This window comes from Melospiza georgiana, chromosome 3, assembly GCF_028018845.1.
Source record: "Melospiza georgiana isolate bMelGeo1 chromosome 3, bMelGeo1.pri, whole genome shotgun sequence".
Lineage (NCBI taxonomy): Eukaryota > Metazoa > Chordata > Aves > Passeriformes > Passerellidae > Melospiza > Melospiza georgiana.
Window position 1 is genome coordinate 1,651,130 of NC_080432.1, and position 12,652 is coordinate 1,663,781.

Sequence of the window (12,652 nt, forward strand, 5' to 3'; positions counted from 1 at the left end):
CATGTATATATTTTATAAAACAAGAAATAGCCATATATTTGTATATATTTAATAGATATATATACACATATTTTATGTACATTTATATTTATTTTTCTATATTTTTCTATATTATTATATAAATATTTATAAATACAATATATATCATATATCCATATAAAATACATGTATATATTTTATAAAACAAAAAATACTCATATATTTGTATACATTTAATAGATATATATACACATATTTCATGTACATTTATATTTATTTTTCTATATATATTTCTATATTATTATATAAATATTTATAAATACAATATATATTATATATCCATATAAAATACATGTATATATTTTATTTTAAAAAATACCCATATATTTGTATATATTTCATAGATATATATACACATATTTTATGTACATCTATATTTATTTTTCTATATATATTTCTATATTGGTATATAAATATTTATATTATATAATATATATTATATATAGATATAAAATACATGTATATATTTTATAAAACAAAAAATACCCATATATTTGTATATATGTAATAGATATATATACACATATTTTATGTACATTTATATTTATTTTTCTATATATATTTGTATATTGTTATATAAATATTTTTAAATATAATATATATTATATATCCATATAAAATACATGTATATATTTTATAAAACAAGAAACACCCATATATTTGTATATATATAATAGATATATATACACATATTTTATGTACATTTATATTTATTTTTCTCTATATATTTCTATACTATTATATAAATATTTATAAATACAATATATATTATATATCCATATAAAATACATGTACATATTTTATAAAACAAGAAATACCCATATATTTGTATATATTTAATAGATATATACACACATATTTTATGCACATTTATATTTCTTTTTCTATATGTATTTGTATATTGTTATATAAATATTAATATATATAATATATTTAATATATCCATATAAAATACTTGTACATATTTTATAAAACAAGAAATACACATATATTCGCATATATTTAATAGATATATATACACATATTTTATGTACATTTATATTTATTTTTCTCTATATATTTCTATACTATTATATAAATATTTACAAATACAATATATTATATATACATATAAAATACATGTATATATTTTATAAAACAAGAAATACCCATATATTTGTATATATTCAATAGATATATATACACATATTTTATGTACATTTATATTTATTTTTCTATATATTTCTATATTATTATATAAATATTTTATATATAATATATATTATATACACATATAAAATACATGTATATATTTTATAAAACAAGAAATACCCATAGATTTGGATATATTTAATAGATATATATACACATATGTACACATATTTATTTTTATATATATATTTGTATTTGTTATATAAATATTAATATATATAATATATATAATATATCCATATAAAATACATGTATATATTTTATAAAACAAAAACCACCCGTGTATTTGTATATATTTAATAGATATATATACACATATTTTATGTACATTTATATTTATTTTTCTATATATATTTGGATATTGTTATATAAATATTAATATATATAATATATATTATATATCCATATAAAATACATGTATATATTTTATAAAACAAAAAATACCCATATATTTGTATATATTTAATAGATATATACATATTTTATGTACATTTATATTTATTTTTCTATATATATTTGTATATTGTTATATAAATATTAATATATATAATATATATTATATACACGTATAAAATACATGTATATATTTTATAAAACAAAAAACACCCATATATTTGTATATATTTAATAGATATATATTCACATATTTTATGTACATTTATATTTATTTTTCTATATATATTTGTATATTGTTATATAAATAATAATATATATAACATATATTATATATCCATATAAAATACATGTATATATTTTATAAAACAAGAAACACCCATATATTTGTATATATTTAATAGATATATATACACATATTTTATGTACATTTATATTTATTTTTCTCTATATATTTCTATATTGGTATATAAATATTTATATTATATATTATATTATATATAGATATAAAATACATCTATATATTTTATTTTAAAAAATACCCATATATTTGTATATATTTTTATATAAGTATAAATCTGCCTTGCACAGGAGCGCGTGCTGGGAATCCTGGATTTCCCCAGCTTTTCCCACCTCCTGTAAACGGAATTTTGTCTCATTTTCTCATTAAAATGCTGTCTAAAAAATTCACTTTTGCCTTCAGATCCTGCAGGACACAGGCAGGGAGGACTGATCCTGTGAAAAATTAATTATTTAATGACTAAAATTCATTTTTTGAGGGTTAAAACGATCCGGGCGGGAGCAGAGCCAGCCCTGGGCTGCTGACCCCGACCCCCATTTCAGCTTTCCCAGGAAATATTCGGGAATTTGTTCCCAAAACTCTGCAGGAATTGCGCTGCAGAACGGGGCCCTTCGTTAGAAACCCAATTAACAGCACTCATTAACTCCTTGTTCTAATTGGGCCAATTGACTTTAATGAGCTCCCAGTGAAGAGCCAGCCTGGTGCAGTTTCTGTTTCCCTGGTTGGAGCAAAATCCAAACCCGGCCAGCTTTGCTCATTCCATTCATTAAGTGCATGTCCCCTTAATTCAGATTTTATTTTTATTTTTGATTCTCATTCACCTGGAGCCAGTGCATGTCCCCTTAATTCAGATTTTATTCTCATTTTTTATCTCATTCTCGGTTTCTCACATGGAAACTGGAGCCAGTGAATGTCCCCTTAATTCAGATTTTATTTTATTGTTATTTTTTATTCTCATTCACCTGGAGCCAGTGGATGTCCCTTTAATTCAGATTTTATTTTATTCTTATTTTTGATTCTCATTCAGCACATGGAACCTGGAGCCACTGGATGTCCCCTTAATTCAGATTTTATTTTTATTTTTTTTTCTCATTCACCTGGAGCCAGTGGATTTCCCCTTAATTCAGATTTTATTCTCATTTTTGATTCTCATTCTCGGTTTCTCACATGGAACCTGGAGCCAGTGGATGTCCCCTTAATTCAGATTTTATTCTTATTTTTTATCTCATTCACCTGGAGCCAGTGGATGTCCCCTTAATTCAGATTTTATTCTTATTTTTTATTCTCATTCAGCACATGGAACCTGGAGCCAGTGGATGTCCCTTTAATTAAATTTTTATTCTCATTCACCTCATTCACCTGGAGCCAGTGGATGTCCCCTTAATTCAGTTTGTATTTTTTATTCTCATTCACCTGGAGCCAGTGGATGTCCCTTTAATTCAGTTTTTATTCTCATTTTTTATTGTCATTCTCGGTTTCTCACATGGAACCTGGAGCCAGTGGATGTCCCCTTAATTCAGATTTTATTTTTATTTTTTATCTCATTCACCTGGAGCCAGTGGATGCCGCTTTAATTAATTTTTTATTCTTATTTTTTATCTCATTCAGCACATGGAACCTGGAGCCAGTGGATTTCCCCTTAATTCAGATTTTATTCTTGTTTTTTATTCCCATTCTCGGTTTCTCACGTGGAAACTGGAGCCAGTGGATGTCCCCTTAATTCAGATTTTATTTTATTTTTATTTTTTATTATCATTTACCTGGAGCCAGTGGATGTCCCCTTAATTTTTTATTCTTATTTTTTATTCTCCTTCACCTGGAGCCAGTGGATGTCCCATTAATTAAATTTTTATTCTTATTTTTTATTCTCATTCAGCACATGGAAACTGGAGCCAGTGAATGTCCCTTTAATTCAGTTTTTATTCTTATTTTTTATTCTCATTCACCTGGAGCCAGTGGATGTCCCCTTAATTCAGATTTTATTCTCATTTTTTATTCCCATTCTCGGTTTCTCACATGGAAACTGGAGCCAGTGGATGTCCTCTTAATTCAGTTTTTATTTTTATTTTTTATTCTCATTCACCTGGAGCCAGTGGATGTCCCTTTAATTAATTTTTTATTCTTATTTTTTATTCTCAATCAGCACATGGAAACTGGAGCCAGTGGATGTCCCCTTAATTCAGATTTTATTTTTATTTTTTATTCACATTCACCTGGAGCCAGTGGATGTCCATTTAATTAAATTTTTATTTTTATTTTTTATTCACATTCACCTGGAGCCAGTGGATGTCCCCTTTAATTAAATTTTTATTCTTATTTTTATTCTCATTCACCTGGAGCCAGTGGATGTCCCTTTAATTCAGTTTTTATTTTTATTTTTTATTCTCATTCACCTGGAGCCACTGGATGTCCCCTTAATTCAGATTTTATTGTTATTTTTTATTGTCATTCACCTGGTGCCAGTGGATGTCCCCTTAATTCAGATTTTATTTTTATTTTTTATTCTCATTCACCTGGAGCCACTGGATGTCCCCTTAATTCAGATTTTATTTTATTTTTATTTTTTATTCTCATTCACCTGGAGCCAGTGGATGTCCCCTTAATTCAGATTTTATTTTATTTTTATTTTTTATTGTCATTCACCTGGAGCCACTGGATGTCCCCTTAATTCAGATTTAATTCTCATTTTTTACTGTCATTCAGCACATGGAACCTGGAGTCAGTGGATGTCCCCTTAATTCAGATTTTATTTTATTCTTATTTTTTATTCTCATTCAACTGGAGCCAGTGGATGTCCCCTTAATTCAGATTTTATTTTTATTTTTGTTTTCTCATTCAGCACATGGAACCTGGAGCCAGTGGATGTCCCCTTAATTCAGTTTTTATTCTCATTTTTTATTCCCATTCTCGGTTTCTCACATGGAACCTGGAGCCAGTGGATGTCCCTTTAATTTTTATTCTTATTTTTTATTCTCATTCACCTGGAGCCAGTGGATGTCCATTTAATTAAATTTTTATTCTTATTTTTATTCTCATTCACCTGGAGCCAGTGGATGTCCCTTTAATTCAGTTTTTATTTTTATTTTTTATTCTCATTCAGCACATGGAACCTGGAGCCAGTGGATGTCACTTTAATTAATTTTTTATTCTTATTTTTATTTTTTATTCTCATTCACCTGGAGCCAGTGAATGTCCCTTTAATTAAGCTTTTATTCTCATTTTTTATTCTCACTCAGCACATGGACCCTGGAGCCAGTGAATGTCCCCTTAATTAAATTTTTATTCTTATTTTTTATTCTCATTCAACTGGAGCCAGTGGATGTGCCTTTAATGAAGTTTTTATTCTTATTTTTTACTCTCATTCTCAGTTTCTCACATGGAAACTGGAGCCAGTGAATGTCCCTTTAATTAATTTTTTATTCTTATTTTTATTCTCATTCACCTGGAGCCAGTGGATGTCCCCTTAATTCAGATTTTATTCTTATTTTTTATTCTCATTCACATGGAGCCAGTGGATGTCATTTAATTAAATTTTTATTCTTATTTTTATTCTCATTCACCTGGAGCCAGTGGATGTCCCCTTAATTCAGTTTTTATTTTTATTTTTTATTCTCATTCACCTGGAGCCAGTGGATGTCCCCTTAATGAAGTTTTCATTCTTATTTTTATTCTCATTCACCTCATTCACCTGGAGCCAGTGGACGTCCCATTAATTAAGTTTTTATTTTTTATTCTCATTCACCTGGAGCCAGTGGATGTCCCTTTAATTAATTTTTTATTCTTATTTTTTATTCTCATTCACCTCATTCACCTGGAGCCCCTTTAATTAAGTTTTTTTTTTAATTAAGTTTTTATTCTTATTTAGGGAGCTCCATTTAATAACCCCTTTTCCCATCTTGGTGGCTGCCTGGAATATTGAATATTCTTTATTCTCGCCGTGGATCATTGATCCGTTTGATTTTAATTTGAATTTCGGTGTTTGCTCGCCTTGGGCACTTTTCTTTCATCCCAGGCCGTTCTTGAAGGATTTGCTGCAAGATTTGCACATTAATTTTCTTTATTCAGACTCGATTCAATCAAAGCTTTTCAAAGGCGTTCATGTCAAGCAGGTTTCCCAACGCTGCCTTTAATAAGAAATGGAAATTAATTTGGGATTAGAGCTAGAGAATTATATATTTTTTTTATTTTTTCTTATGCATCAGCCTGATTAATGATTAATTACATCTTCTTGAACTTCAACAATTCCACAATTCTCTGATTTTTTATCACTTAAATCCTTCCTGATTAATTACATCTTCGTGAACTTCAACAATTCCACAATTCTGATTTTCTATCACTTAAATCCTCCCTGATTAATTACATCTTTGTGAACTTCAACAATTCCACAATTCTGATTTTTTATCTTGAACTTCAACAATTCCACAATTCTCTGATTGATTTTTTAATCACTTAAATCCTTCCTGATTAATGATTAATTACATCTTCTTGAACTTCAACAATTCCACAATTCTGATTTTTTATCACTGAAATCCTTCCTGATTAATTACATCTTTTTGAACTCCAACAATTCCACAATTCTCTGATTGATTTTTATCACTTAAATCCCTCCTGTTAATTGCATCTTCTTGAACTTCAACAATTCCACAATTCTGATTTTTTATCTTGAACTTCAACAATTCCACAATTCTCTGATTGATTTTTTATCACTTAAATCCTTCCTGATTAATTACATCTTCATGAACTTCAACAATTCCACAATTCTCTGATTGATTTTTTATTAATTAAATCCTTCCTGATTAATTACATCTTCTTGAACTTCAACAATTCCACAATTCTCTGATTTTTTATTAATTAAATCCTTCCTGATTAATGATTAATTACATCTTATTGAACTCCAACAATTCCACAATTCTGATTTTTTATCACTTAAATCCTTCCTGATTAATTACATCTTCGTGAACTTCAACAATTCCACAATTCTGATTTTTTAATCACTTAAATCCTTCCTGATTAATGATTAATTACATCTTTGTGAACTTCAACAATTCCACAATTCTCTGATTTTTTATCTTGAACTTCAACAATTCCACAATTCTCTGATTTTTATCACTTTTTTATCACTTAAATCCTTCCTGATTAATTTCATCTTCTTGAACTCCAACAATTCCACATTTCTCTGATTTTTTATCACTCAAATCATTCCTGATTAATTACATCTTCATGAATTTCAACAATTCCACAATTCTGATTTTCTATCACTCAAATCCTTCCTGATGAATTACCTTGAAGATCACATAACTTTCCTTAAAATCCAGGGAGAGAAAACCAAAATCACCAAATTTTTTTTACGCTGAGCTGAGATCCTTCCACTGCTGGCCTGGCAATAAAACAACTCAAAATCGGGAAATTCTGGTGGGCTGATGCTGAGAATTTCAGATTTTTTTGTGATTTTTTTGGCAGGAGAACACGGCACTGACCTGAAGCCGTGGAGAAAGCTTCCAAAATTGAATTATTGCACTGGGATCGTGGGTGAGGAGTTTGATTAGAAGTGTGTAAAATCACAAGGTGGAAAATTTCGAGTTTGGGGTTTTAAGAGTTCGAGGTTCTGGAACACTATAAAATTTAGAGTTTGGGGGTTTAAAATTTCGAGTTTGAGGTTCTAGAACACTCTAGAGAATTTAGAGTTTGGGGTTTTAAAATTTCAAGTTCGAGGTTGTAGAACACTCTAGAAAATTTCAATTTTTGAGGTTCTAGAACACTCTAGAAAATTTAGAGTTTGGGGTTTTAAATTTTTGAGTTCGAGGTTCTAGAACACTCTAGAAAATTTCGAGATTGGGGTTTTAAAATTTTGAGTTTGAGGTTCTAGAACACTAGAAAATTTGGAGTTTGGGGGTTTAAAATTTCGAGTTCGAGGTTGTAGAACACTCTAGAAAATTTGGAGTTTGAAGCCTTAAAATTTCGAGTTTGAGGTTCTAGAACACTCTAGAAAATTTAGAGTTTGGGGTCTTAAAATTTTGAGTTCGAGGTTCTAGAACACTCTAGAAAATTTCAAATTTTGAGGTTCTAGAACACTCTAGAAAATTTCAAGTTTGGGGGTTTAAAATTTCGAGTTTGAGGTTCTAGAGCACTCTAGAAAATTTAGAGTTTGAGGCCTTAAAATTTCGAGTTCAAGGCTCTAGAACGCTCTAGAAAATTAAGACTTTGGGGTTTCAAAATTTTGAGTTTCAGGTTCTAGAACACTCTAGAAAATTTAGAGTTTGGGGTTTTAAATTTTTGAGTTTGAGGTTCTAGAACACTCTAGAAAATTTGGAGTTTGGGGTTTTAAAATTTCGAGTTCGAGGTTCTAGAACACTCTAGAAAATTTGGAGTTCAGGGTTTTAAAATTTTGAGTTTGAGGTTCTAGAACGCTCTAGAAAACTTACAGTTTGGGGCTTTAAAATTTCGAGTTCAAGGTTCTAGAACACTCTAGAAAATTTCGAGTTTGGGGTTTTAAAATTTTGAGTTTGAGGTTGTAGAACACCCTAGAAAATTTCAATTTTTGAGGTTCTAGAACACTCTGGAAAATTTGGAGTTTGGGGTTTTAGGATATAATAATGAATACAAACAAGATGGAGGGTTTAGGGCAGAGCTTGGTGCTTCTTCACCTCATTCTTCATGGGTTTGGGTGGTTTTGTGTCATTGGATAAAAAGTCTGCATTGTAGGCCATGGGTGGTTGGTTATTGGGTTAAAAGTGAAAATAATTTAGGTGGAATTCCTATTGGGTTAAAAGTCAAAATAATTTAGGTGTAATTCCCATTGGGTTAAAAGTGAAAATAATTTAGGTGTAATTCCTGTTGGGTTAAAAATGAAAATAATTCAGAGGTAATTCCTATTGGGTTAAAAGTGAAAATAATTCAGGTGTAATTCCTATTGGGTTAAAAGTGATAATAATTTAGGTGGAATTCCTGTTGGGTTAAAAGTGAAAATAATTTAGGTGGAATTCCCATTGGGTTAAAAATGAAAATAATTCAGGTGTAATTCCTATTGGGTTAAAAGTGAAAATAATTTAGGTGTAATTCCCATTGGGTTAAAAGTGAAAATAATTTAGGTGTAATTACAGATTACCATGAGGTATAATTAAATGCTGAAGCTGTCATCTAAAGGACATTTCACAAAACATGGATCACGGTTTTCAAGTACAGGTGCCTAAAATCCAGCTCCAATACTAATATTTCAAAAATAAATATTATTAATATAAATGAGATTGGACTTCTGAAAGAGGCAACATTTTTGTCAGTTCCATTTAAATTGGGTGGGCATAATTTCTAAAATTGTCCAGAGTCTGGGGAAGACAAACATGGATGGAAATGCTAAATTCTGCTGTTGGCAATCTCACTTTAGAGCACAAGAACATTTGCTGCCTAGATGAATGTGTAAATCACCTGGATTTAATTACCAGGTCTTAATGAGCATCGAGCATTTTTTCTTACCTAAACCGTACTGGGAAAAGGGTGTGTAAGGAGGTGTACCAAGGACTTTCTTTTTTTTTTTTTTTTGATTATCATATAATATTTTCCCCTTTTTAGGAGGTGTACCAAGGACTTTTTTTTTTTTTTTTGATTATCATATCATATTTTCCCCTTTTAATTATCATATAATATTTCCTTGTCCTTTTCATCAAGGCCAAGAGGGCAGCGTGTGAGCTCCGCGCCGTTTCACGTCACCGCGCAGCGATGCAGCGCCCGCATTCCTGCAGAGGCTGCCGCCGGCCCGCTCCGGGCAAGGCTTTGTTTCCAGAGCCACAAAAAGTCCCGTGGAACTTTCTGGAATGGCTTCCCCGGGCTCCTTTCGTGGCAGGGTGTCCTAATTTAGCACAAAGAGCTCTCAGTGTTGTGTTGAGGTTTGGGGCTGCTCTGCTCGGGCTGGGGGCGCGCGGAACAAACGAACAAATGAATTAATTATCCACAGCTCTTGGCCGCCTTATCTCTGCCAACCGTCACGTCGGGGTCACCACTGGTTGTTATTTCTTCGAGCCACGGCGATCCAAAGTAATGAAATTTTGGGAAGAGATGCAAAATTCATGAAAGAGCTGTGGCAGCACTTTGTAAAAGCATGGAAAGGGATTTGGGGGGCTAAAGGAGAGGTAAATTGTTAAGAGTTTTTGGCAGGTTGAGGAGTTCTTACAAGACAACGGCCATATTCAGCCTGGACAATGGACACAAAGGATGAATAATGGAAATATTCAGAAATGGGGTTGGTGTATCCTTGAAAAAGATGCAAGAAGAAGAAGAGTCAGCAGGACTCAGCGAGTTTGTCAGCAGGCTTGGGAAAGTGAGAAAAAAGTGAATCATGGGTGGGCCAGACGAGCACAGCAAGAAAAATGAGATGATCCAATCAGCATTCTAATGTAGAGGTGTGAGCAGCCAGGATTAACCAATCATCTATTGACAGTAGAGATTTATTATAAATATAACAAATATTAATAATTGTATAATAATAATTGTATAATAATAATTGTAGTATAATAATAACAAAAATAAAAATTATTATTATTATTATTATTATTATTATTATTATTATTATTATTATTACTATTACTATTATTATCTTTTTAGGGATAAGAAACTTGGCTTCACTGGATCACATTGGTTATGGTGTGATGTCCCTGAACCTCCACACCCCACAGTAAATAAATAAATTTAAAACTCAGCAAGTTTGTCAGCAGGCTTGGGAAAGTGAGAAAAAAGGGAATCATGGATGGGCCAGACGAGCACAGCAAGAAAAATGAGATGATCCAATCAGCATTCTAATGTAGAGGTGTGAACAGCCAGGATTAACCAATCATCTATTGACAGTAGGGATTCATCATAAATATAATAATAAATATAATAATAAACACAACAACAACAACAACAAAACAACAACAACAACAACAATAATAATAATAATAATAATAATAATAATAATAATAATAATAATAATAATAATAATAATAATAATAATAAATGATAATAATCTTTTTAGGGATAAGAAACTTGGCTTCACTGGATCATATTGGTTATGGTGTGATGTCCCTGAACCTCTACAACCCACAGTAAATAAATAAATAAATTTAAAACTCAGCAAGTTTGTCAGCAGGCTTGGGAAAGTGAGAAAAAAGTGAATAATGGATGGGCCAGACAAGCACAGCAAGAAAAATGAGATGATCCAATCAAATTCTAATTTAATGTGGATTAACAAAATCATATATTGACAGTAGGGATTTATTATAACTACAACTGTAACTATAATAAATATGATAATGATAATAATGATAATAATGATGATGATAATAATAATAATAAAATGTTTTTAGAGATAATAAATTTGGCTTCACAGGATCATATTGGTTATGGTGTGATGTCCCTAAACCTCCGCACCCCACAGTAAATTAATAAAATTATAGGGTTGCTGTAAATAAATTAATAAATTTACAGGTGTACTGTAAATAAATTAATAAATGTACAGGGTCATTGTAAATAAATTAATACATTTACAGAGTCACTGTAAATAAATGTACAGGGTCACTGTAAATAAATTAATAAATTCACAGGGTCATTGTAAATAAACAAATAAATTTACAGGGTCACTGTAAATAAATTAATAAATTCACAGGGTCGCTGTAAATAAATGTACAGGGTCACTGTAAATAAATTAATAAATTTACAGAGTCTTTGTAAATAAATAAATAAATTCACAGGGTCACTGTAAATAAATTAATAAATTTACAGGGTCACTATAAATAAATGACAGGGCCGCTTTCTGCACTGACAGTTCCCACCCACAGTAATGTCTGGGATGATTCCCTCAGAGTGAAAATAATTGAGGTGTAAATAATTTTTACGGAGGAACCAGCCCAGGTGGGTTTGGTGTCCTCCTCATTCCCAGATTTTTGGTCTCCTCCTCATTCCCAGATTTTTGGTCTCCTCCTCATTCCCAGATTTTTCCCTGAGGGAAAATCTCCGAGCTGCACCATCCCTGGGGGCGCTGACAATGCTGGGATCCCCCCTGTGACACTTGCCAGGGATTTCACCTTCCGGAGCTGAGCTGATCCTCCTCCTCCTCCTCCTCCTCTCTTCTTCCTCTCGGCCGCCTCCCTGCTCAGGTCCGGGGTGTTCCCTCCTCCCTTCCTCCTCCTGCAGAGCAGAACACGAGAATTCCTGTTGTTATTCATATTTCTGTTATCACATTTCTAGAGTCCCACACCTTCTGGGGGGTTTTCTCACAAGCAGCTCTTCACAGCAGTGCTGCTCCTCCAAGGCTCTCCCTGCCCAGCCAACCCACCCCCTTTTATCCCAGTTATCTTCATTAGCCACAGCTGCCGCCCAATTAAGGACATCACAGCTGCAGCCCATCAAGAGCAACTGGGACCTACCGGGGCAAGGCCGATATACAGATATTTCCCCCTTTTCTTTTACTTACAGATATCCAAGTACAATACAGGTATTTTACTAGGACTCAAAGGCCACCTCTATTATATATCCCCCTTTTTCTAACTTACAGGAACAGATTTCACATGGACATATTTACATATTCTACAATACATATCTCTTACTGTGACTCAAAGGCCACATTACAGTACATACATTTTCCCGTGACTCAAAGACCACATACAACACACACAGCTCCTTGCTCAAAGGCCATATTCTTCACAGCTCTTCTCTGTCACAGCTCCTTGGCCCAAAGGCCACATTTCTTCTACAGCTCTT

The 12,652-nt window shown here is 31.5% G+C and overlaps 1 protein-coding gene across 1 annotated transcript in view; it reads right to left on the bottom strand.

Moving 5' to 3' along the window:
• Nucleotides 1-5,937: 5,937 nt before the first annotated feature.
• Nucleotides 5,938-12,652, bottom strand: part of FBXO16 (F-box protein 16) — a 53,350-nt gene continuing 46,635 nt past the window's right edge. The window contains exons 7-8 of the mRNA XM_058020539.1: nt 11,961-12,079; nt 5,938-6,044 (exon numbers count right to left, since the gene is read on the bottom strand). Coding sequence (XP_057876522.1) covers nt 6,001-6,044; nt 11,961-12,079 — 163 coding nt within the window. The 3' untranslated portion in view covers nt 5,938-6,000. The remainder of the gene's footprint in view (nt 6,045-11,960; nt 12,080-12,652) is intronic.